Here is a 27,948-nt window from a genome sequence, read left to right as displayed (position 1 = left end):
TCCTTATATAATATGACATGAAATACAAAGTTTTTAATAATTTATTTCGAGGACTAAGAAGTATTAAAAGATCTATTAGTCTGTTGAAATAAAACATGTTAAATGGTATATAATTTATTTATGTGAAAAAAAGCCTATTTTTAAGTAGCTGACTAAACCTGAAAATGATTGAAAATATGATGTTTAATATACCATTAATGGAAATTAAATTACTGGGAGAGGAAGCTGATGGACTGTGATAGTCAAGTGATTCTGAGTTCCTTTATAGACCTGTTCAATTTGAGATGCTTCGCAGGGCTGTCATATTGAACAACCCCTATTCATTCTATGTGGATGGTGCCACATGAAGTTGTACAGCATTGGCCTAAATTATGAGACATCTGCATAGACATCCAGGAGTTCGTCGGAATTAAGGGGCAAAAAAATTCAAGAAAGATGTCAGGATTATAACTGCAAATAGAGGAGTCATTCAAAATAAGAACTGAAGTCATGTATCTGGGTGACATTCCCCATGAAGAGATGGCAAAAAGAGTAGAAGTGCAAAGACAGAAACTTGAAGAACATCTTCATTTAGTGACTAGAGGGAGGAAAGGGGCAAAATAAAGAGACATAAGTTTGTATTTTGGAGTTCAGCTTCACCCATTTATAACAGGACTGCTTACTCCCTGTGCTACACAGCTGACTCTGCATAAAAACCATTCCTTGCAATCCTTACGTTACTTACAGTCTCAGTCCTAAACCGCTCTTCTTGACCTTTCTGACATTCTATTTTCTCCCCTTTTCTGCAGCCTCTACTCTCATTGCATACCTTTCTGTTTATGGCCTCACCTTATACCTTAGAAATAAAGTACTCAGCGCTGTTTTTTCTATCTTTTACTTTGTGCTTCTGTTATCTATCTCAGTTTGAACTCTCCCTTTGATAACAATGCTTCCTGTTAATCTGGGGACAATCCCATTATAATACCTAGGACCACATGTCTGAGTACAGCCCCATGCAAGTCGCATCTCTACTAAGTTTCCCTTGGATCCATGAGTAGGATAGATAGCCTAGAATAAAACCAGTATCATGTGATGTCATTGAAAGAAAACAAAGTTTCAAGGAAGACAGTCACTTAGGAAGGGGCTCCCTAATGCCTAAAAAATAAAGTCTCGAATTCTTAGCCTAGTCTTAATGATTATGCCCCATTCAACCTTTCCAGGCTTAGCTACTCCCATTTCCCTACAAGATACTACACTTGAAACTAGACTACTTGCTCTTTACTAGGTATTCTCCATGTGCAAAGGCCTCTATACTTTTGCTCATGCTAGCAACAAAGACAGCTGGGTCTCCTGTTAAATTTTAGTGTGAATGTGATTGAGCTTGGCACAAATTCAGCAATGAGTAACAGATACTTTAGAAATAAGGGGATCTCAGGTAACAATATGAGTCAGCGCCATAATACTCCTCAGGGTATTCTAAGTGATCATAAAGGGTCATTTTACTCAAGGAGGATTGGGGAAAATAGAGTTAGGCTGAGATTAGATCTTCCTATTGGGTCAAACAACTTCTCTATTAAAAATGGGTGGTCAGTGGCTTGTATGGTATATAAATTGTCTCATTAAAGCTGCTACCAAAAAAAAGAAATAAAACTAAACAAAAAAATAAGTGGTAAATAGAATATCCAGGTACAAATTTTCAAAGACTAGTGATTCATTAAGTAGTGGAATTCGATAATATTGTTTGGCCAGAAGATGCTGTCCCTCCAGGATCAGGTGTTCAAGAAAAGCAAGAGATGGCCCAGAGGCCTCTGAATTGATGCTCAAATGTTCCTGGATGACTGGCTGCTGTTAGATACTTGGCTTCCTGCTGACCTTAGCAAGGGCATCACTGACAACATCAAGATCATGCTGCAACTCGTTCATGGCACTGGTTATGCTCTTGGTGTCTTTCAGGATCTGAATACTCCGTGTATATGGATTATACTTCACTCCAAATGGACGCTTAATTGTTTTGGTAAATTCTCTATTTAAGAAAACAAATAGGAGACAATCAATTTCTAGGGAATGAATGATGAAAACTAAACAAACAACAGAATCTATTTCACATACTAGGCAAAAGACAAATTTTTGTTAGATATGCGTACAACCAATCTGACCTACTTCTCTACACTGCATTTGCAGAGGCAACCTGGAATCCCACACAAGTGGGAAACCTAAAGTAGTTATAAAATAGTTATAAGTACTTTACGTTATAAAGTACTTGTAAATCCCTGGTATTACTAGGGAAAGATCCCATAGATGGATTTATTAATCATTTATTACTGTATACGTCTCTTGACTACAGTAAGGAGACCAACTACTGTAGTTTTATCAGTAGACGTAAAACTGTTTCATTACAACACTTAACCACATAGTAACAGATCCCTCAGTCATGCCTTATATAACTATACCTACACACATATGTAACCTGTGTGTTTATATAACATATAACACATACAGACACACACATACTCACATACCCCAAAATAGACTAGGAATGGTCCTACCTCCTGCACATGTAGATTTTTTCTGCTTAGAATGTTTCCTTCTAGGCTCCTTTCAAATGACCTAAATTCTGCCCTTTTTTCAAGCATTAAAGTTCTGCCTCCTTTATCAAACCACTGTTTGAACCTCTCATTTGGCACCCCCAAGAACAATCATGTCCAGGACTCCTAGGGATAAATGTGAAGCTGAGGACAACTATACATCAGTAGCAGCTGAAATCCAACTCATAATCCACCTGGTCTATACAGAGGGGACCCCCTTTTCTAAAAAGTTGCCATTTATGCTAGAGGAATCCCTGCTAGTATTATAATTTGGTTTCATGAATGGCCTAACTCCCCAACTAATGGTTTCTCTGAAAGACAAGGACTATGACTTCAACCCCTGTCCATCTCCATCATCACAATGTGACCTCATGACCGCTTCCACTCAATGTTGTCTCATTTATTCTGCTTCGAAAGTCTTTTCTTTTCTTACTACTTCTGTCTTAGTTCAGGCATTTATTTTCGCCTGAAGTGTTCCAAGAATCTTCTAAAAAGTTTCTCTGCCTCCAATATCCTCCTTTCTTAACCACACACTTAGCTGACTAATAAAGTGTAGCTTTGATAACATTGTATGTATCTCCTATATTTCTCAACATCCTGACCTTTTTTCATGCTAACTCTCAGTCTAAAACTTAATATATCTAAATATTATCTATCCTTCAAGTCCTTTCTCAAATAACATTAAGATTACCCTGTTTGTCCACCTGAAATGTGTTGCTCTTGAATAAAATGCAGAACAATGTTTCATCTGTATCTCTCCAAGGCTCTTGTCATTTTCCATGTTATTATATAGTAATTTGCATATCATCTATTTTCCCTATTAGACTACTAAACTCTCTGATTGGAAGAATTGGCAAGAAAACAATTTCTCAATGTATCTGATTCATATTTGCAACTATGCAAAATCCTTATACACAACATACTCTAGATACTTGTTATGAAAGGAAGATGTGTTACAGACAGAAGTCTCCTTGTGGGCTTCAAATTGTCTAGCTGCTTACTTCTGTGACTTGTTACCGTAATGGGGCTGATCTTTCACTGAAGAAAATGAAGGCATGAAGAAGATATACTGTACCTCATCTTCTCCTTTGCATCTTCAAAACTTTCAGATACAAAGTAGACATCCTGAAAAGTTGTGATAAGACATTCCTGTTTGCAGGTAATCTTGGGATCAAAGGGCTTTACTTTGGCATGTCCAGAAAGTGCATGCTAGAAGACAAAGAGTCAGTGAATCAAAGAATAATATCTATTTTCATAGATCATGCAACTTCCATAATTGGCTCACCTCTAAACATATTACTAATGCAATGGCCCCAATCTACAATTCCAAACTTATTTCCTATAGCTCTATTCAACCCACAGTACACTCCAGCAAAAGAAATGGCTTGCCCTTTCCTGTAAATACCCCCAAGATCCTCTCCATGGCTTTGTTCTTCCTCTCTTCTTTGTGTAAAAGGCACCCAAGGATCTTTGTTTACTTATTCCTGTATTATGGCACCTACTTTCTACCCAACACTAGTTATTCCTATGTATGACTTATATACCCACCATCAAATGCTCCCTGAAAGCAAGACAGTATCTTGGATGGTGTTTCATACACATTTGTTACTCAACAAACATGAGTTTATTTATTCATTGAATAAATAATAAATCTCAAAGAATTCTCTAGAAATTATAGAAGTTATTGCTAGCATATCAGAAATGATGAGGAAACAGCAAGACTTTGTAAGCAAAGATTTTAAAACACTTTTTATTTAAAATATACACATACCATTTCATATATATCAGAAATATATCAAAATATTTCATGTGTGTGTGTATTACTAATGCAATGGCTCCAACCTACAATTCTAAACTTATTTTCCACAGCTCTATTCAACCCACAGTATACTCCAGCAAAAGAAGTAGCTTGCTGTTCCCCATAAATGCCCTTATAAAATTCTGATTTTATATATATATATGTATATATATATATACACATACACATTTGGATTATATTATATAATATATAATTGGGAAATAGAGACAAATACATTCAGGTAATGATTAGTGACATCCCCAAGTATTTTCCATAGTAAGTTCTTGTTCAAAAGCAAAAACTATTTCAGGTTTTATCAATTATATTAGGTGAATATGGTTATATACAAAGATTTGCAACTCTTACTTTGAGTTCACTGATAGAAGAAAGTAAGCCAGCACCAAAGACTCTTAGCTGTCCATCTTGTTTACATAGACCAAACTCCACAGTGAAAAAGTAGCACTACAAAAGAACATCAATATTATTCTCACACACTGAAGAATTCAAATTAAAACAAATTGCAATTCTTAGTCACTGACCCAAAATACCCTAGAATAAAGTCCAAAATCCCAGTCTAGTTCACAAGTCTTTCTACAATCTGGCCTCATTCTAAACCAGTACTTCTCAAACTTCTGTTCTGATGACTTTTACATACTATTAAAAATTAGAGGACCCCAAAGCTTTTGTTGTGCATGTATGTGTAGGTTATCACTAGCTATATTAGCCATATTAAAAATTAAAACTGAGAGGAAAATGCTTGCTAATTAATTTTAAAATTTAATAAACTCATTTTATGGTAACAAAGAATGTTTTAATACAAATAACTATATTATACAAAACAAAAAACTAAGAAAAGTAGCATTGTTTCACAATGTTATAAACCTTTTTAATGTCTGGCTAGAAGACAGATGGAGTCTCGTGTCTGCTTCTGTAGTTAACCTTTTGGGATGTACTGTTTGAGTACATGAGTTACATCGGCTTCATGTGGTTATCTAGTTAGAAAAGCATTGAATATTTTAATAGTCTTTTTGGATAGTTGTGGATATTCTCCTTTTACTCTGCATGAAGACTCAACAGGTGGATAGAGTTTTTCAAAAGTTCAACTGCAACGTGGAATCTGAATTATGTCGATGAACTGCCTGTTACATTAAAATCCATTGTGTGCTTTGAATGGATCTTTTATCTAGGCATGATTTTGACCTCAAGGATCCCATAAAAGAGTCTCAGGGACCCCAGAGGTCCCCAAACCACAGTTTTAGAAGCACTGTTCTATTTCACACTGCCTCCCCCACTCTTGGACACTCAGCTCCAGCTTCTCGCTGTTTCCCCAGACACACCAAGCACCTCCTTGTCTTTCCTTGTGTGCCCTCATCCTGAGATGCATTTCCTTCCTTGCTCAGCACATCACTCATTTTCCATCAGCTAATCCAGATGTCCTTCTCCTAGGAAACCTTCCCCAGGTTCTCTATGCTCCCAGAGCAATGTGAACGTTGCTATAGGCTATCTCATTTGACATAACTGTCTCCTCAAACAGTATATAAGCTCCTTAAAGGTAGAAACCAGGCCTTACTCATCTTTGTATTTCCAGGACAGTGTCTTGTACCTAGTACTCAAAAACATTTTAGCATAATTTTAAGAAAACCTATCCTTTTTATTGGAAAATAAAAGATAGATAACCTATTATTGTAATCTTGTTTTTCTCTACCTTTTTTAAAGCTCATGTCTCCTTTTGATAAACCTTAAAATTTTACAACCTTCTTTAATGTTATTTGAATTAAAGATTATCAGCAAAAACAAATTTTCTTTTCCTTTCTTTTCTCTTCTCTTCTCTTTCTTTTCTCTTCTTTATCCTTTCCTCTCTTTTCTTTTCTGAGAGTCTCTCTCTGTTGCCCAGGCTGGAGTGCAGTGGCGCAATCTTGGCTCACTGCAACCTCCAAGCAAAGACAAATTTTCTAATGGTCATTCTGAATATGTACTTTTAAACTACACAGATACTCATACACCCTACCCCAGGTGAAAATTGCTGATCTATACAGTTAATCCCAGATTTATACCGTTGCCAGTTTTTGAACAGCCTCCTCTGAAGCGCCAAGAGAAGCCAAGCCAATTTCTTGGGAGAATTGGGCAAAACTAGGTTCAGCCAAAAGAGGGACATGGCCTAAGAGTTCATGGCAGGTATCTCTGAAATAGAGGTACAAGTTTGTCATGCTGCAGTGCTTAACATACGTGTATAATCAACCATTCAATCAAATCGAAATCCAATATTTTATTCTAATGATCGGGTGATATTACTTTGGTAATGGATCACAAAGGACAGTAATCAAATAAAAAGACAATTTTGGTTCAAAACCTTGGCCACTCACAGACACACACATGTAAGTGCCTATCAGACACCTATGGACATCCACATGCCACTCCCATCCCCCAATCCTGCCACATACACACCCAAATCAGATCTCTGCTCAAATATTGCCTTCTCAGCAAGGCCTTCCCTGATCACCATTTTCAAAACAGCAACACACACACACACACTCCCACCCATTTACACATTCCTCCATCCCCCTTTCTCAGCTTTATTTTTCTCCATGGGACTCAACACCGCTCGATGCAACATTTGCATACATTTACTTGTTTGTTTATTATCTGTATCCGCCACTGGAATACAAGCTCTATGCAGGCAGAAATTTTGTCTGATTTTTTTCAGCGTTACATTCCCTATGCTCAGAATGGCAGCTAGCACCTAATAAGTTGTCAATTAATAATCATAATGGCTAACAAGATAGAGCATGGAACATGTATTTCATGCCATGTACCATTCTAAATGCTTTGCATGTGCTAATTTATTTAATCCTCACACACCAAAAAAAAAAAAAAAACCCATAAGGTAGATGCCATTATTATAAATAACCATTTGATGAATTCCTGGCTGAAATAGAAGTACTTACGGCTCTGGGGTATAGAAGGGATCTGAACTGTGTCTCACATATTGAGTGCAATGAAAAACTCGAAAGGCTAAACCTGATAAGAAATCTCTTGGTGATAAGTAACCAGCCACAGGACGGATGGAAAAACCTGTACGCTCTGCAAAGCAAAGGAGAAAACAAAATCTTTACCAGAATAGACCCCTGACTGCAGCATTTTAGTTCTGCTAGTGGCACCAAGTAACACTTTGATGGAAGGCATGGAAACTAAAATTTATCATATGCATATTAAGGGGAATTAATTATTATTAAGCACTTGCTATGGCCAGGCAATGAGTTAGACCTTTTACATATCACATCTCCTTTCATGTTTACAACATGAGTTAAGGATGTTTCTCCTTATCATGACAACTATGAAATGGAGGCTCAGAGACTCAATAATGTGCCCAAGTCCACACATTAGTTGATAAAGGTAGAATGTAGAATGAGAACTCAGATTTCCTCATGCCATACAACACCTTGCTGTCTCCCTAAAGGTTTTATACTATCTTCTGGATAATATTCTTTTTGTAAAAAATCACTAACAAGATGTATTCATTTAAATCAGAACCATTTCTGAAGCCGTGCCATTTTTAGCCAGTACTATCTCTTTTAAAGTAGTCCCTTTCTTTTATCTAAACTGGATAGTGCTCTTCCATCTCCCAACAGCCAAGACTGCATGCATACTGTAAAAGAGGTCTGCCACTAGGATTCAGTGGTTCAGGAGACCCCTGTAAGCCCAATCTTGGCCTTCATTCCAAACCCTCACAACTCTGGTATTCCAGTTCCATCCAGCTGTGTTGTATTTGGATGCTGCCATTCTGATGGGCAGACTGCATTGTCCAGTAAAAATTTCCATAGTGATAGAAATGTTCCATATCTGTGCTGTCCAATAAGGCAACTACTAGCCACATGTAGCCATTGAGCATTTGAAATGTGGTTAGTGTGACTGAGGAACCAACCTCTTGATTTACATTTATTTTAGTTATTTAAATTTTAAACAACCAAATGTGTCTAGTGTCTACCATATTTAATAGTGAAGGTATCCCCTTCCAACTTTTGCTTGAACTTTCTGTTAGTTTTGATTTCTCTTTGATACTTGGCCTTGAAGCATTTTCAGCAACACATTCTGCAGCCAGCCCAGGCTCCAGACCCTAAGAGATCAGCTTTCAGTTTTGTGTGTATAACAAAGCATTTCCTCCAAATCTCATGCAAATGTGATGTTACAACTTCTGTAGCATATATCTGTCCATCTTTATAAGTCCAGCAATGTTATGTGCATTGGTTCCCTATCATCCTTAATCACTATTTTTCAAAAGTTTAGTTTTTATAGAAACCACTTACATAATTTCTTCCCTTGTAGAAACTGTATTGCTCTTTGCTGTTTATTTCTTCTAGTTTTGTGTGTAGTTGTTGAATACTGTTAAGGAGTTAAATCGATATGTAGATGTTTTTAAGTCTATGTAAGAAACCCAAAGACAGCAATTTCAGACCATGATGGAAATATACTAAACCCTTTTGAGTCACAGCATAACTGCTTTGTTTTCTCCACTATGGTAATCTGCTGAGATTATCTACCGAGATAAAAGGGAAAACTTATACTTCTTAAATATTGTAAACCCTTGAAGATAGATCACTGATCATTTTACTTCCTATACTAGCTAGAAAAAAGAGGCCTGGACCAAACAAATATAAAGAACTAAAAGGAATAAAATTGTCCTTACTCTTTGTTTATGCCTCTACTAGCACCATCTTTTTTCTTGCTAAAATTATAAAATCTTAATGTGGAAAAGGTCTTCAACCTTCTCCAAGATGTTTGAATCTCCTCTACCAAATAATGGGTGTGGAGCTTTTGCACGAACACCCCCACGGATGAGGAACTAACCATCTCATCAGCCTGTTCTATTTTCAAATCACTCTTTAACAAAATATTCTCTATTCTGGGCCAAAAGCTTGAAGTTTCTATCCAACAGTCCTTTACTTTAGAGTCGCACAGTAATCCCTCTGTTATAAAGATGGCTTTCAAATATTTAAATAAAGCTATAACAGCCCCTAAATCTCCAGGTTAAACACCCTAAGAGTTCTTCAAATTTTACTTATGTGATACAATTTCAAATCCCCTTATAAGTCTGCTCACTTTCCTCTACCTTGGCTGCAGGTTATGATTATCCTTCAGTGTGGTGCCCAATCCTGGTTCCAACACACCAGGACAGAGTATGGGAAAATTCTGACCTCCCATATCGCTACGCTTTATTCCTCTATTAAAAATGCTGTCATTGTCAGGCGTGGTGGCTCATGCCTGTAATTCCAGCACTTTGGGAGGCTGAGGCGGGTGGATCACTTGAGGTCAGAAGTTCAAGACCAGCCTGGCCAACGTGGTGAAACCCCATCCCTACTAAAAATACAAAAATTAGCAGGGTGTGATGGCAGGTGCCTGTAGTCCCAGCACTTTGGGAGGCCATTGCAAGAGAATCGCTTGAACCCAGGAGGCAGAGGCTGCAGTGACAGAGGCTGCAGTGAGCCAAGATGGCATCACTGTACTCCAGCCTGGAAAACAGAGAGACTCTTTAAAAAAAAAAAAAATGCTGTCATGATCAAAACAGAGTTCAGCAACCCCCTTATAAAAAATTAATTAGCTTATTACCTTTTAAAAAGTTGGAGACATCTTCCAATTGTGGGATATTATCTTCCCGATATCCACAATATTTAGAAAGCAAAGGTAAGTTTTTGAGATACTCTCTGCAAGCATGGGTTGGGTAGAGTTTGTTGAGCTCTTGGAATACGGTTCCCCAGGTCTTAATCTCCTCTTCAGTGAATTCAACCTTTGGAATGGGGTCTCCACTAATAAGATAAAGGGAAGGAGTTGTTTTGAATTAGCATTTAATAAATAGTGGCACTTATTTCACTTTCTACTTGCCAAATGAACACAATTTATTCTATTCACTTATTTTATTATCTCAAAGTTGGCTATATAGTTTTTTAAATATACTTACTGTTTATAGTTCATAGCCAAGTCCGCAAAATACTTTCGACGTTTGCGGTAGACATTGTCTTTGAAGCCCTGATAATTAAAGATATGTTTTTAAATATCCATACTAAAAAATACTTGACAAATGATATTTGGGAAACATTTCATTATTACTAGAGCTATTATATTAAAGGGCTACATAATTGTTACTATGAGCAAGCATTATTTAGAGATTTATGATCATTTTTATTTTAAAGTCAATGTTACATGACAGCTTTATACTCCAGTAGCTACAAAGGTAAAAGATATAAGGGATACAAAGATAGAATTGTGCCTACAAAGATAAAAGTTTAAAGAATAAGGAAACCACCATCCCATTTAAATACATGGCTCTTTTCCAAGGGTGGGGGTTTTTTTCCTTAATCATTTGACTGTATCTTCAGTCATATTTACCTATAATAGTAATTAATAATAAAAAGTAATTAATATTTGAAATAGTGACTTAACTGAATCTAGTCTTAGATTTTATCACAAAATGCAAATATATTTGCCATTTGCAGAAACAATGATGATTTAAAAAGCAGACAAAATAGTAACATTAGAATTTATACTCACGAAAAAAATTTTTTTAGACAAAATGGCTGAGCATGGTGGCTCAGGCCTGTAATCTCAACACTCTGGGAGACCTACGAAGGAGAATCACTTGAGCCCAGGAGTTTGAGACCAGCCTGGGCAACAAAGGGAGACCCTGTCTGTACAAAAAAAAAACTTTAAATAACAATTATAACTAGCCAAGTGTGGTGGTGCATGCCTGTTGTCCTAGCTCCTCAGGAAGGTGAGGCAGGAGGATGGCTTCAGCCCAGGAATTCTAGGCTGCAGCGAGGTATGATGGTGCCGCTGCACCCCAGCCTAGGCAATAGAGGGAGACTCTATCTTAAAAAAAAAAAATCAAAAATCAAAGCCCAGGAGAAAAAAAATGCAAATAATGGGAAAGAAGCGGACACCTGAAAAGACAGAATGAGACTCATCTCTTTAATACAGATCTATGAAGTAGCACAGATTTACTATGATTTGTGCTAAAATCTGGAAAAACAAATATGAACAAAGCACAGTCTAGGGCTGAAAGGAGTTTACATGAACCTGTTATTGTAAAATGATACAATAAGTGTCTCATCATATTGCACAGATATGTACAGAACGGCATGCACACTTAAGACGATTGTGTGGTTCAGGGAAGGCTACCCAGTGATGACTCTCGAGCTAAGACACAAAAGAGGAGTGGAAATAGCAGAGTGATTTAAAAAAAAAAAAAACAAACAAAAAAAACAGCTTGTTGTGCCTAAGAAAATACAAGCAACCCCATGTTGCTCAGACTTGGAGAGTAAGGTGGAGCATGTTGAAACTAGTTGGGATCTGCAAATTAAAGGTCCATTAAAGAGCTTGGAGTTTAGCCTTGGGTAATGGGAACCCACTGGTGTTTTTTAAATAACTTTATTGAGGTATAATTCACATACCATAAAATAACCACTCAGTGGTTTTTAGATATTCACAGAGTTAAACAACCATCTCCATCATTTAATTTCAGAAAGATTCTGTCACCCCAAAAAGAAACACTATGCTCATTAGCAATCACTCTCCAACTCCACCCCAACCCTCCTCAGCTCCTGGCAACCAGTAATCCACTGTCTATTTCTATGTATTTTTCTATTCTGGACATTTCATATAAAAGGAATCATACAATATGGGACCTTTTGTCACTAGCTTCTTTCATTTATCATAATGTTTTCGAGGTTCATCTATGTTGTAGCACATATCAGTATTCCATCTCTTTTTATGGCCAATAATATTTGCTTATATAAATATACCATACTTCATCCATTTATCAGTTAATGGACGTTTGAGTTGTTTCCACTTTTTTGCTATTATGAATAAAGCTGCCACAATCATTTGTGTATATGTTTTTGTATGGATATATATTTTCAATTCTTTTAAGTATGTACCTAGGAGCCACTGGTGATTTTTAAGAGAGAAGATGAATAATAGGCATATTGAGGTTTTTGATCATTCTAATGAGGTTAAGGAGGAGGTGTTTGAAGGTGACAAGGCTAGAAGAAGGGAGACCAGTTTAAGGGATGTGGTAGTAGGAATGAATAAGGAACACATTTAAGAAATACCTAGGAGGTGAAAATCAGCAGGACTTAGTAGATCAGTAAAACTGATGTACTCACCTTTCCATAAACATGCCCCAGATTTTCTTGCCTCTGAACCTTTGCTCATATTGTTCCCTCCTGAATTGTTCTTCCTTTCCATCTCTTATCTGCTGAAATCTTTTAAGGCCCAACTGAAATGTTGCCTTTCTCTGATCTCTTCAGCTAGAAGTGTTTGCTCTCCTATATATATTTTGAGGCAATTTTTTCATGAAGCAAAATTTTCACCTAGTGCACTTTTTACATTTTATCTTGTGTGTATTTATTTATATATGTGTGCTTTAGCTTTTCAACGAGACTACATGCTCCTTTCTGGCAAATACTGCAATTAATTGCAATAGTCATTCAATAAGATTATAGAATAATTGGACAGATCATCTAGTGGCTGTCTAAGGTAGTATAAAAAGGTCACATTCACACAGCTAACACGTGAGAGAAGCTACATTAAAGCTCTGGTCAGTTCAACTTCACAATTGCACTCTCTTCTCTCCTCCCCTCCCAGAAATGCTCCAGATTTACTAATTCTCCAACTCTTGCCTGTACTGCACAATTTTCTCAGGAAACAACTTCCTAGTTCATCAACTGCCTAATAAACCAATCATGCTGGGCAGCGTGGGTGGCAAGTCTTTCTCTGGCCCACTTTTATTTATCTCCCTTTCCAATAACCCGCGCCCATTTAAATAAAAATTGATTGCAGACGCTGTCTTCATTTTAGTATAACCTTTTGAATGGCTCTTAATAATAGGAATGCTGGGCATGAGACAGATATTTTGGAACAAATGAAGCTACATGTTTTTCAGGCAGCTGGTCTCAATTCCACCAATATGGAGGTCTACTAACACTTGTTGAAATCTTTTTTTTTTTTTTTTTTGAGACAGAGTCTCGCTCTGTCACCCAGGCTGGAGTGCAGTGATGCGATCTCAGCTCACTGCAAGCTCCACCTCCCGGGTTCACGCCATTCTCCTGCCACAGCCTCCCAAGTAGCTGGGACTACAGGCACCCGCCACCACGCCCGACTAATTTTTTGTATTTTTAGTAGAGACAGGGTTTCACCATGTTAACCAGGATGGTCTCGATCTCCTGACCTCGTGATCTGCCCGCCTTGGCCTCCCAAAGTGCTGGGATTACAGACGTGAGCCACCGTGCCCAGCCCACTTGTTGAAATCTTGATTAAAACATTATCTCATTTAGTCTAGAAAAAAATACTTTCTCTAAAAAAGTTGCCCTTAATTTTTAGTTTGCTTTAAATTGTTTTTATAAATATATTTATTAAACATACTTACAGGGTGATAGTCTATGTCTGTTATCCCAGCACTTTGGGAGACCAAGGCGGGTGGATCACCTGAGGTCAAGAGTTTGAGACCAGCCTGGCCAACATGGTGAAACCCCGTCTCTACTAAAAATGCAAAAATTAGCTGGGTGTAGTTGTGGGCACCTGTAATCCCAGCTACTTGGGAGGCTGAGGCAGGAGAATCGCTTGAACCCAAGAGGCAGAGGTTGCAGTAAGCGAAGATCGTGCCACTGCTCTCCAGCCTGGACGGCAGAGCAAGACTTGGTCTTAAAAAAAAAGAAAATACTTACAGGATGGTCTGCATCTAGTTCAGATCCATACATCAGAACTCTGTTGGCACAATGGTCCAGGTCAGAAATCTTCTTTGGAAACCAAGGAACAGTTTCCATACCTGTAAAATTAAAAAAAAAAAAAAACCTCAAAGTTGAAGAGACAATCTTAAACAAGACAATAAAGAAGAGAAAATTAAATTCAGTTGGATGAGAGTTTTAATTTTAGCTTGTACATCAAGGCAAGATTTATACAAGTTAAGTAAATTGCCCTATTTCTAAAAAGTAAAATTTATTCAAAATTTCTGAGCTTTAATTTTTTTTTGAGTCTTCAGGTTGATGTTCTAAGTTTTGGAAAAATACTGTACTTTAGAAACAGACTAAAAGTTTTAAAAATGCTTAAGCTACATATTTAGTTATTCAACAAAAGCAGAATAAAGACGCACAACTTTATTTACAGACCAAGGTACAAACTTAATAAAAACTTCATTTATTTTTGCCGATGGAAAATATCTTAGAAATCATTTGTCTTTGCCACCTTGATCTTCTCACCATTCCTCAGACACGCAAGCCCTCATAAGACTATGGGGTTTTATATATGCTACTCTTCTGCCTGGAATAGCTATTCCACTCCCATTCCCTGCCCCACTCTACCCTTCTGTTTTCCTGAGAATATCCTTCACATCCTTCAAGACCCAAATCTAATGAGATCTTCTCATTCCGCAAAGCCTTCCCTCACCCTGTAGGTACAGCTAATTTCTGTCCCCTGGGTTCCCATGACATTATATTTCTCTCTAAAGGCTTTTACTATGTTTTATTATAATGTATCTGTTTATATGTCTGTCTTACATGAAACACTGGAAACAACTGTAGGGTGGAGACTATATCTTTTTGTATCCCTATTTCTTAGTAGAAATATCTGTCACAAGGTTGGTATACCCTAAATATCAACTGAACTATTTAGTCATCAATACCCCTCTGCATTTTACAGATGAGGTAATCAAACTCCAGAGAGGTAATTTATCCAAGGTAACTCACTCCTCTTGGAAGACAGAGGACTAGAACTCAGCTCTTCTTGCCCCAGCATATTGCTCTTTCTAACATATCCAGGAGTGATATTCAAGGGATTTAACAACAAATACAACAGGAGTAGTAATCACTCAAAATAGACATCAGCAGAGTTCTCGGCTTCTGCTCTGCAAGCTGTTAACTCTTTTGTTGTTAATGATGGGTGTGGGACTTCTTGCGGGGACGGTATCTGGGGCAACAGAGGCTTCAGGCATGGTGAGGAGCCCTCAAGGGACTTGGGAAAGTAGCTCTCTGCCAGCCAGAAGTGGAGATATATCAGTATTTTAATAATTATATAGCTGTACAAACGCATAGCAGATGAACAGCAGTCCTGATTACACCTCAAATATTGTGGACATAATCTGAAGAGATTATTTTAGATTGAGTACCATATATAAAATGTACCTAAATTATTTATTTGTCTTTTGCCTCGAGTGAACTTCGAGGATTTTTTTTACCAGTAGAGATCTTAACCTTTATCTTTGCTACCTGAGAAACTGAAACTTTAGAAAGCTTTATTGTTTCTCATTTGCTTTTGGAAGGAATGCTGTACATCAGTTGTCCCTGACCTTTTTGGCACCAGGGAGTGGCTTTGTGGAAGACAATTTTTCCAAGAAGGAAAGACGGGGAGGCGGGAGATGGTTTCATCAGGCATTGGATTCTCATAAGAAGCACACAACCCAGATCCCTCACACACACAGTTCACAATAGGGTGCACGCTCCTAGACGGAGCTCAGGCGGTAAGGATCGCCGGGCCTGCTGCCCACCTGCTGCTGTGCAGCCTGTTTCCTAACAGGCCACGGACGAGTCCCCTGCTATACATATTGTGTGGCATTTCATAGTTGTCAGCAACTGTCAACATTTGCAACAAATTTAAATATTCATTTACTATCTGCTAGATGGCAAGTCTTATGAGACTTACTAAGTGCTCAGGGATTGTGAATTATAGGTTTGTCAAATCAAGAAATGATGACTTGGAAATTGAGAGATAATCAATTTCTGATTATGCCAAATTGTGTCTTTCTTTCTTTCTTTCTTTTTTTCTTTTCTTTTCTTTCTTTCTCTTTCTTTCTTTCTTTTTCTTTCTTTCTCTCTTTCCTTTCTTTTTTTTTTTTTTGACAGGGTCTTGCTCTGTCACCCAAACTGGAGTGCAGTGGTATGACCTCAGCTCGGCTCTACAGCCTCAACCTCCTGGGCTCAGGTGATCCTCCCACCTCAGCCTCCAGAGTAGCTGCGACCATAGATGCATGCCACCACACCTGGCTAGTTTTTGTATTTTTTGCAGAGACTGGGTATCTCCATGTTGCCCAGGCTGGTCTTGAACTCCTGGACTCAAGTGAGTCTGCTTTGGCTTCCCAAAGTGCAGGGATTACAGGCATGAGCCACCACACCCAGCTGTTTATTATACTCAAGATTTTCTTTTTCATTTCTCTTACACATGATCAAATGTTGCTTTATAATTTCTCTTTGGTATCTGGAGCAACTATATTTTGTGTTCCCTTCACTACCAGACTATAAGCAATTTGGAGAGCTTGTGTTTTATTATTTTCATGTCTTCAAGATAAATATAAGACTAGACACACATTAGGTGTTTCATCTTTCGAACTTACCATCTTCCTTCACAGTAAAATTATCTGGTGGATTCACAGAGAGAACATTGGTATGAGACTTCAGCAGATGAAAAATATCATTCAGTTGTTCTCTGTTGATGTCACAGTCAACAAAAATCTCAAATTCTGAGTTTCTTCTTTTTGATTTTCGGGATTCGATATGTAACAGATTCACATGCTTCTCCTGTGTAAAGCACAGGGTTAAGATTTCATGTAACTGCCTCAAATGTTAATAGTCTTTGAGCAGGCTACTTTAATTACCACTAAAAGTCAGATTCACACTTCTCAGAACAGCCAAAGGGAAAAAGGCTGTTTTTAGTACTGCCAACAACAAAATAATTCCTTCTTAAAAATTATGTATTAGTCAGAAAAGTTTTCAAAATTCATCCCATCCTCCAGAAACCAATAAAATAACACACACTAGAGGTCCTTCAGATTGTCAGAATTAATCAGAATTCAAATCAAAATATTATTAAGTTTCCTGGCTAAGAGGAATCTTTTGAAAATTCTCATAAATAAAAGCTAGTTTTCAAAAAGTGATACCAATGTTAGTCCTGGAGAAAGAAGAGTTTCCCTTTCAAAAATCCATTTAATAAAATTAGATGAACAGCTTGAGCACAGGGTATTTAATACCTCAGATCTCTTAAGCTACAATCTTAGTAACAGCTGAACCAGATCTCCTCTTCTGACCTCTTCCAAGTCAGGCTAAGATGGGGGTGCTGTGTGTAGATGTGTGGGAGGAGGGTATGTTCTCTTACCAATTTGGGTAGCTGAGGAAGAGTGCTGGGGACATGATAATGAAACATGAGCACTAATCACCCTATAGTTTTTTCATCTAAAGAAATGAGAAGGTTAGAGCAGATAATCTCCAATACTAACCAGTGCATCCTAAAATAACTTAGTGAACACCTGTGTAACTAGGTAAGGGCTGCAAAGAATATAAAAGGAAGACATAAAGGAATTTACAATCTAGTTGGCTAACACATGGAAGATTAAGAAAATAAAGAGTGTTCAGATGCAGATGCTCAGCAAAGGGAAAAGCATTACGACTTAAGAGAGAGTAGAAAGTTTCATGGAGCAGGTGGGAACTTAAATGAATCTTAAAGAATAGATAGAATAGGCCAGGCGTGGTGGCTCACGCCTGTAATTCCAACACTTTGGGAGGCCAAGGTGGAAGAATCACTTGAGCCCAGGAGTTCAAACCAGCCTGGACCACATAGCAAGACCCTGTCTCTACAAAAAATAATAAATTAGCCAGGCGTAGTGGTGCACACCAGTAGTCCCAGCTACTTGAGATACTGAGGTAGGCGGGTCACTTGAGCCCAGGAAGTTAAGGCTACAGTCAGCCATGATTGTGCCACTGCACTCCAGCCTGAGTGACAGAGTGAGACCCTTTCTCAAAAAAAAAAAAAAAAAAAAAATCAGGGAACATGAGCTAACAAGAAAGAGGAGTGAGTGATAGAGGATGTTAGGAAATTAGAATAGGCAGGGTTTATCCAGGAACATAGAATTTGTCACAGAATCAATAGAATTCAGTTATAAAATATACTGGGATTTATCAAGAGTAAAGAAGAGTTTCATTTCATCTATTTCTTATAAATTTTTACATTAATAATGCATTTGTAAGTATTTTCTAAATGATGACTTGAATAAATATAAAGCTAAACTATATCTGTGGAGAAAAAAAAGATGCAAAAATGTCAACTATTCCTAAATTAAAATCTCAATGGAATTTGGTGAGGAAATGTAATTATTCCCAATTTCATCTGGAAAAAAATACAGTGTGGAAAATTCAGATAAAGTAGAAGTAGTAAGTGAAACATTCCCTATCAGACATTTCAGTTACAGACACAGAGGCATAGAGAGGTTAAGCAGTTTGGCCAGAAGCACACAGGTGACAAGTGTCAGAGCCGGAATTCAAATCTAGGCTGTCCAGCTCCACAGTCCATGCGCTTAAACACTATGCTGTAATCCTGTTGCGCAAGGAAGGAAAAGTCACAAAGGTGGATACTATGGCTCTTCTTCAAACAATATTTACATAATCTTAATAACAAAAACACTAAAGATCGACAGAGCCAAAAAACGGGACACAAATACTTTGGGAAGACGAGTGGAAAGGAAGTTGAAGAGGCCATCGGAAGGGGAGTTGTGTCAAGAAACCTAAATTTTTACTTCACTGTTGAAAATCAATAGATAATTACCTATAATTTTAGAAATCAAGAAGTAGAAGCAGAATAAGCATATAATTTATAAGTGTGGAAGTAAATATTAGAAAAATAGTTTAAAGAGTTGAAAATGGTTGCCTCCACTAGGCAGGGGATAAGTAAAATGGATGGAGACACACCCGGAGAACACCATGTAGCAGTTACAAGAATGAATGAGATGTTCACACAGCAGTGTGCATAGGTCTTAAAAACACAGTGCTGGATGGGAAAAAGAATCTTTATAGCACAATATGATTATATAAATTACTAATACATGAACACACAAAAACTACATATTCTAAAGTGCAGATAAAAGTAATTCAATGTACATATCAAACATGAGAGCAGCTATCAGAAGAGAGAAATGGACATAGAATTGAAGAATGAAATAAAACAGGAAGAGGTTGCACAAATCAACGATGATAGTGTACATGTGATTTAACGAGTGTGATTAACTCAAGCTTCTGCACATAGGTTGCAAAAAAATTAAATGGAACTTAGGAATGAAGACACACAGAGCAAAAGACTACTTTTTAAAAAATATGTTTTATAGTATGGGTTGAGTTGTTTTCAAGCTATGCACAATTATTCTTTGATTAAAAATTAAATTAAAATAAGTTGATGGAAGAAGACATACAGGCATTTTATTTAAAGATCCAAGGGTAATCAATAGAATAGCTAAAAGTAATAATATAATTATCAGATTTGGAAGGACTGGGAGAGGGAAGGGAGGGAGGTGGTATCAGTATCATTGTTCATAATAGAAAGTAAATGAATATAGTGTGAAGTCAATAACTTGAAAAGACATATAAGAGCAATGTTTCAATTTCATAAACTCACCACCAAAAAAACTAAAGGCCAGAAATAGTTAAAAGAGATTGTCTCTAGGGAGTGGGACTGAGAATATGGTATGTGTTAGGTAAGAAAACTGATGCTTTTCATTACAAGCTCTTCTAGACTATCTGTATTTAAGATTTTTAATTCTTTGAAATATTCTTTGCAAACGGCTATATAATAGTATGTCATATGATTATTAACATAGCTAACATCTATTGATCACTTACTTTGTACTGTACCATCCTAAGCACTTTAGAGATATTAACTCCACTAAATTAGCTCACAATGACCCTATGAGGTAGGTAGAGTTCTCATTTTATGGACATAAATCCTGAAGTGTAGAGAGATTAATCAATTTGCCCACGATCACCCAGGTAATAACTGACAGAGCAAGGATTTGAATCCAGGTGGCCTGTCCCTGGAGACCAGAGCTTAACCACAGCGGTGTTCTGCTATCACAATTCAACATCCCCTATATTAGGACAAGTGGATTATTTATAATTTTTAGTTCCTATAAACAATAAATCTTTGTGTGTCCCTGAGCCCTTAAACTCAGTTAGGTCCCCCAAGTTCAATGCTGTCAGAATATCTGGTACTTCTGTTTCATGTCACTTTACACATAGTAATTATTCACTTACTGCAGCTGTTTGTTTAATGTTGCCTTCCCCACTAGATTATATACTCTGTGAGGACAGGCACTGTGTTTACTTTGTCCAGCTCCACATCCTTAGTGTCTGCTGTGGTACCTGACACATAGTAAGGAGTCAATAAATATTCATGTTCTGCCTGACTGAGCCATATTTTTAAGACAGATTTATGAAATTAGAATTATGGGTCAAAAATATGAATATTTTAAGGCTCATAATACATATTACCAGATAGTTTCCCTACATGGTACACAAATTTATCCTTGTGCCAAAGGTGCATTGGAGGGTAATGTACCTCCAATACAATGAAGATCTGACAATAGAAGACACTGTCATTATAGAATCTTTGCTACATGAAAATAATATCATTAAATATACTATGACTATATCATTAAATTTCAAGTATATAATTAATAATATATGATTAAATATCAATACAATTTTAATATTTTATTAAAATTTGCTTCTCTAAAATCTATGAAGTGAATCTTTTCTCCCCCATTTCTCAAAGTAGCTATTTGTATCTCCTCTTCTGTAAATTGTTTGTATCCCTTGTTAGAATTCAGCACTATTTTAGAAATGTAAGTTCTTAACAAATGTTTGTACTCCATCTCTGAAGAGTTTACAATAATTTATATATATATAATACATAAAAATTATATCGCTTCTCGGCCTTTTGGCTAAGATCAAGTGTAAAAATTATATATTTCTATTATATATATGTGTATATATATATATAGAGAGAGAGAGAGAGAGAGAAATCTCACTCTGATACCCAGGCTAGAGTGCAGTGGTGTGATCATAGCTCACTCAATGTCACCTTGGACTCCTGGACTCAAGCAATCCTCCCACCCCAGCCTCCCAGGTAGCTGGAACTACAGGTGTCCACCACCACACCCAGCTAAATTTGGGTTTTTTTTTTAAGAGATAGGGTCTTGCTATGTTGCCCTATATTTTAAATATAGTTTTAGAGATTCATTTCTAGAAGAATTCTGTGCAAAAATATAAAAAATGCTTACCTGAAAAATTTTCAAGGCTTTTATAAGTCCTCCAACTTCATTCTTTAAGGAAAAAATGAGACTTGCTCTTCCCCTTTCTAAGGAATGGTCTTTGTTCTCCTTATTGTCTTCAATCATGATGAATTTGGAGTAATTCTCTAAAACTAAAGTATGAAAACAAAGACAATGGGCTAAAAAAGAAGTTGCACAATGCAGACAATATTTGATAACTAAGGGCTCATTTACTTCTAGGAGCTTCAGTTTCTTAACCTTTTATAAAACCTGGATGTGCAGATAAGCTTTGCAAGAATCTAGTGAGACCAAAATAAGATAAAACTTTGCCTGACACGCGCCTAGAATAGAATAGGCAAACAATACATGTTAGTAGTTCCCTTTCGTTTTTTTCTAAACCAATCCCTCTTTTAGGGCATGACTCAAGCCTGCTGGCTTCTTGCAGTCTTCCCAACTATTGTAGCCTAAACTACCTCCTCCCCGCCTTGCCCACAATCTTAGCACTTCATTATACCAGGTCTCAAATGGTTTCCCCAAATGTTTTATTTGAACATATCTCACCTTCTAACAAGGCAGCAAGCTCCTCCAGAGTGGGGACAAGGCTTTCTATTTATTTTGTGAACTAAAGGCCTGGCCAGCTCTAGATATATGTGCACTAGATGGATAACTGCTAGCCAGGAGAATTCTAGTTCTGCTTCTCAGAAGATGAACCAGACATCTACTTTGGTATCTTCTTAACCACCTATTTACACTGCAAAACAGTGTGAGGAAATATGTGGAATGTGAAGTCGAACATATCTAATCATTGGCCTCATGTTTATCAGTGTATAACCTGGGGCATGCTACTTAACCTTTCTAATATAAAACTAAGTTACCAAACAGCTACCAGAACTCATAACATCCAAAATTCCCACTCGTTTTAAAACATCATAACGTGGTGTGTTATTCTGAGATTTTCCTCATGGAAGAAACTAGTATAGTTCAGGTACCAAGAAGAGTTAGAGATACATAATTCAAAATTTAACTGACATTTATGAATTCATTGGGTTCAAGTTCCCAAAACTACCAAGATTTTTAAATTATGCCAAATTAGTCTCTAGAACTAAAACAATTTCTATTTCAAATGCTATAAAACTAAATGGCCAGCTAAACTGAATAATTATGTGGATTTTTCTGTGATTCAAATAATTACTAATGGTAAAATGAATAAAATTTCAACCCAAGCGCATTCACATGTGTAAAGCACCAGTCAAAGTTAGGGCAGTAAAGATTTAAAAACAAGAAAATTTGCCTCCAAATAATTCACACACTTGTTCATGGGGAAGGAGAAAATGGAAGCCAGACTTCTCAATAAGTACAAATAAGCAGAAGAGAAGGGACACTGAGATCTCAGCCATGACACCCAAGGAGTATACTTAACCACCCCTCACCTTCCCACCTCCCCACCCCCTTGATCAATATCCCGTGTGCTTCTAAAGATGACTGAATATAGCTTCTAGCCCATCCATGAGTCTCTGCTGAGAAAGGATTTATGGATGAGAAGCAAGAGATCTTAAGAGATTTTCCACTTCAAAGGAAGTGACCATTTCTTAAGGTAAACTTAAGTATACACAGAAAATTCCAAATTGGTGGCTCTGGGGCTAAAAATTCAGGGATGGCCCCAGATAAGCATTCTTAAAATGTTTTTAGGGATGTGAAAACCTTCAGAAACATTTCTTACCCATTCAATTACCACTCAAAGATTGACTTTTCTTATCAAACAGAGAGTATGGGTGATATTGTCCTATAGCGTGAAAATGTAAACAATAAAAGAGATGCAAAATAATATAACAAATTGCTAGTAATAAATCTTTCTGCAAATCCATCTAGGCAAGTTATAATCTTTATGGGTATCAATCTCTTTATTTACATACTTGGAGGGAGGATAATTAACACCACTCTCATGATTATAAGGAGGATTAAATATATATAAACGTATTGTTATGAGAATTAAATAGTTATAATTTATGTAAAACTCTTAGAACAGTTGCTAACCTACACTAAGTACTCAATAAGTATTATCGCAAATAATGGGGAAAATGTCCCAAATTTTCAAGTTTTCAAAAAAAGAGAAAATATTCAAGTAATGAAATAGACATTCTAAATACCTCTGGCTAAGATTTTTTCTTGCCCTAGGAATTAGGCATTTTACAAGATGATTAACATATTTCTTATAATAGCAAGCATATGGAAAAGTTGCTTTATGATATAAAATGTCATTATTGTTTTGTATCAAGGTGATTTCAGTTTCATTAATTTATTATAAAACCCCCAAAGTGTATTAAATTCCAAATCTCAAGCAAATAATTCAGCAGTTTTTTTGCAAACAGATAGACAAAGACCCCAAAGTAAAATGTACTGAGTTAGCCTATAGTTACTGAGTCCTCATGTTTCCTGATACCGTCACCATAACATGCAGAAGGAAAAGGATTCTGCAAGTATAAGCTATTTCCTGGCCAACCACTGGCTTCATCATGTAAATCAGCTTTAAGAATTGAGAGCAAGGATCAGAGAACAGTAAAGAAAAGTTACCATTGATTTTTTCCAGTCAGTGGTAACACTAACAGAATTCTAGATCTCCTGATAATTTGTCTTTCAACAATCTCTTGGAACTTGGAATAAAACTCTTCATATAAAACTATATGAGGCCAGCTGCTGCGGTTCATGTCTGTAATCCCAGCACACTGGAAAGCCAAAGCCGGTGGATCACTTGAGCTCAGGAGTTGAAGACCAGCCTGGCCAACATGGTGAAACCCCGTCTCTACTAAAAATACAAAAATTAGCCTGGCATGATGACACATGCCTGTAATCCCAGCTACTCGGGAGGCTGAGGCATGAAAGTCGTTTGAACCCAGGAGGCGGAGGTTGCAGGGAGCCAAGATCGTGTCACTGCACTCTGGCTGGGCAGCAGAGTGAGACTCCGTCTCAAAAAACAAAAACAAAAACAAACAAACAACAACAACAACAAAAACTATTATGAAGAGCCTGGGTAACATAGTAAGATGCTGTATGAACAACCACAACAAAAAAAATTGTTTAAGTTAGCCGGGCATAGTGGCTTTCACCTGCAGTCCCAGCTACTAGGGAGGCTGAGGCAGGAGGCTTGCTTGAGCTCAGGAGTTCTAGGCTGCAGTGATCCATGATCGTGCCACTGCAGTCCAGCCTGGGTGACAGAGTGAAACCCTGTCTCTTAAAAAAAAAAAAAAAAATGAGAGTTTCCTTCAATTTTCAAAACTGGCCCCTAAGCTTTCCTGGAAGTTGCTATTGTGAGAAGGTACAAACAGTCATGGCTCCATCCCTTTAGGGTTCATAATTATTTTCTTTACCTGATTCTGGAATGGATCAAGTTTTGTGCCAACATCTCCTTAGTGGATGTGGGGAGAGGAGGGTGAAGGATACATTAATTGAAATTTATGATATGCAAGGCATTTATATTATTTTGATTTATTTAAAGACATACATTATTATATTAAGATGTGAGTGGCTCACACCTGTAATTCCCAGCACTTTAGGAGGCCAAGGTGGGCGAATCACAAGGTCAAGAGATCGAGACCATCCTGGCCAACATGGTGAAACCCTGACTCTACTAAAAATACAAAAATTAGCTGCGTGTGGTGGTGGGTGCCTGTAGTCCCAGCTACTCGGGAGGCTGAGGCAGGAGAATGGCGTGAACCTGGGAGGCAGAGGTTGCAGTGAGCCAGGATCACGCCACTGCACTCCAGCCCAGGTGACAGAGCGAGATTCCGTCTCAAAAAAAAAAAAAAAAGATGTGGAAACACTCCTCCTTGTTTAAGTCATGGTAAAAATGAAGGTTCTCAAAAGGATCTTTTGCTAAGAAACTAGAAAACTAGAAGAAAATTCTCACCCTCTTGTTCCCCCCCACCCCAAAATAATCTTACAGGACATAGATCTTTGATCGTTACTAAAACTTGGCCATAACTTTGCTTGGTTGACAGAGCTTATGAGGCATCAGTTATTTTTTCCTCCATTCAGTTAACCCCAAGCCCCTTTCAGAACCTCAATATTTTGCTTTGTTACTTTTTCCTTTCCCCTTTCAACCTACCTATCTCCTCCTACTCTTTCAGGAAAAAAAAAAAAACACACAATACTAACCTGGTAAGATAAAATAGGTCACACTTGTTTGAATCGGTGTCTCATCAATACATAAGCATTTTATTTTTAAAGCAACACTCTGATCAGCTAATACCAACTGGTACCCTTTTCTCATGAAAGGCAGAGAGTCATTTTCCTACTGAGTCTCCTGGCCTGACTAAGGATGCACTGTGTGCAGGACACACCACTGGAAATAAGGAAAAAATACCAAGTAGACACTCAGAAGATGAACAGACCCAACCCTTGGTAGAGGTCAAGGCGTATACAATGACCAACTCTTTTCTTCCCTTAGTTTAATCAGTAAAACAAGTGTAATTTATATTTACCTGATCTAGGAAGCACAAAGCACTACTGAATTAGTCTTTTGAAAGCGTGGATATTGTTTGAAGACAGAACTAAAAACTGCAAGGAGGATTCTTTCAGAGGGAGGGAATCCTCTAGAGAGTCTTGATTTTCTTTTCTAAATAAGGAGTGGGAATGAGGATGAAAGTGGAGATGAAATACAAAAGAAAACACTATCCATGAAAAACAGTATTCTAGGAAATAAAGGCACTGGCAGAGAAAATGGAATAGAAGACATCCCTCTCTGGAGATAATCTAATAATACATGTACAAATGGACCTCAGTGATAATATATGCAAACCACAGATTATAACTTTACAGAAACATTGATATTAGAATTCCACACCCTCCCCCCCTTTTTTTAACTAACAGGCACAAACTTTTCTAGTCTTTTTCCTTCTAAGTCAAGTAGAGTGGGACATCAATGGGAAATTCATTTTAAACCTCTGAAAATCAAACACCAAAGGCAAGGTTGAGTTTACCTGGACTCTTAACTGACTCTAAACCGCAAGGACCTGGTCCTCTTTGTCAATTGCGACCTTGCAAAAAGCTCTCAGTCGTCTGTTGGGATGGTGGTGATGATGCTGAGAAGCTTTGCATCTGAGACTCCCTCTTCTTCGGGAGGCTGTTTAAGGAAAGCTTCCCTTCATGGGAGGAGAAGAAAAAAAGAGACATTGCCCTTTGATGGAGAGGAAGGGAAGGAAGAAAAATCTTTCTGTTTCTGCCAACATAGAGGAGTCACACAGACTTGGGTTGGACTCTGGACCCCGGTTACCTCATCTGGGGACTCAAGAAATATCTACCAGAGTTTGTTGTGAAGGTGAAATCTCATGATGGATAAAGAGTCTGTTCCTGGCACACAGGAGGCCCTCAAAAAGTGTCTTTTCTCCCCAAACAGCGTAGGAGGAAAGAAAAGTAAGCGTTTACAGCGGTACAACTCCGACCTCCCAAATCTGACTCCGCAAGACCACCAATTTACCTCCCGGGAGGGTGACCACCCAGCCCCGCGCCTGCCAAGCGCCGCCAAAGCCTCGACGGCGGTCCCCGGTGCCCACGGGAAGGGCCGCCTCACTCACCTGGGGCGCCAGTACGTGCAGGCTGGGTCGGCTGGCTGCCCCGCGCTGCCTCTCTCTTATAGAAGCGGGCGTCGGAGCAGCCGGGCAGCGGCCAATGAGAAGGGAGGGCCGGCTGGTGTGGGGCGTGGGTCCTCCTAGCAGACGGGGTGGCGGCGGGGGGGGGGGGGGGCGGCTGAGCCCCGCAAGCTGCTGGCAGTCGCGTCCGCCTGCTCCCAGAGACTTGCACGCCTCAATCTCTGCGTGTATCTGACTGGTGTTTTAATTAAGTGAATGTTAGGCCATCCTTAACCACAGAAGTCTGACTCACACTGAACAATCCAGAGTTGGACATTATCTCCAAACCCAGATAACGTCTATTATCGACACAATGACCTGCTATAGGACTGCAGTGCTTCTCACCTGTTGGAGACCAAAGCAAGAATCCCCCCACCTCCCACACCTGTCTGTGCTTCTGGACTATTTAATAGCCCAGTCCTGCCTCATTATTCTCTTGGTGCTTTCCCCCGTTCCTTGAGGCAGAGCAATAGTTGAACTTTTTAGAAGGGAAGTGTTCAGTGCCCTTCTAATTAAAAAAAATTTTAAGCTGCAAGCAGAGAAGCATTATATATTAGCAAAAAATCATGTTACGTGCTATTGTGAACAACAGGATATAGAAGCAAAAAATTTGGAATAGGTATTTATTGGTTGAGTAGTCAGTCGATTAGCTCCTATCCCAAAGGACTGTATACATAACACAGTATATTATAGGACATTCTTTTCTCCAATGTTTGAAAAGTAAGATTTATTGATGTATAATTAACACACAGTAATATTCACCCTGTGAGGTGTACAATTCTGAGTTTTGACAAACATGTATAGTTGCATAACCACCAAACGATCAAAACATAGAACATTTCCATCACTGCGAGAAAGTTCCCTTCTCTCAAGTCTCTCACCTCACACCCA

At 37.9% G+C, this 27,948-nt stretch overlaps 1 protein-coding gene and 1 long non-coding RNA gene across 4 annotated transcripts in view; one reads left to right on the top strand and one right to left on the bottom strand.

The window, feature by feature from the left end:
* Nucleotides 1-27,948, top strand: part of LOC129484358 (uncharacterized) — a 50,266-nt gene that overhangs the window by 6,025 nt on the left and 16,293 nt on the right. The window lies entirely within an intron of this gene.
* On the bottom strand, nucleotides 99-27,087 carry TPH1 (tryptophan hydroxylase 1). The gene is made up of 11 exons (XM_055282209.2): nucleotides 27,004-27,087; nucleotides 21,443-21,585; nucleotides 16,736-16,919; nucleotides 14,079-14,179; nucleotides 10,316-10,383; nucleotides 9,967-10,163; nucleotides 7,308-7,443; nucleotides 6,417-6,543; nucleotides 4,729-4,824; nucleotides 3,640-3,773; nucleotides 99-2,002 (listed from the first exon to the last, which is right to left on the bottom strand). Exons 2-11 carry the CDS (start codon nucleotides 21,557-21,559, stop codon nucleotides 1,828-1,830), a joined length of 1,335 nt encoding a protein of 444 aa, XP_055138184.1. The 5' UTR covers nucleotides 21,560-21,585; nucleotides 27,004-27,087; the 3' UTR covers nucleotides 99-1,827.

Source organism: Symphalangus syndactylus, chromosome 6 (assembly GCF_028878055.3).
Source record: "Symphalangus syndactylus isolate Jambi chromosome 6, NHGRI_mSymSyn1-v2.1_pri, whole genome shotgun sequence".
In the NCBI taxonomy this organism is placed as follows: Eukaryota; Metazoa; Chordata; class Mammalia; order Primates; family Hylobatidae; genus Symphalangus; species Symphalangus syndactylus.
The sequence above is the reverse complement of the archived record's forward strand: the minus strand, read 5'-3'. Positions and strand labels throughout refer to the sequence as shown.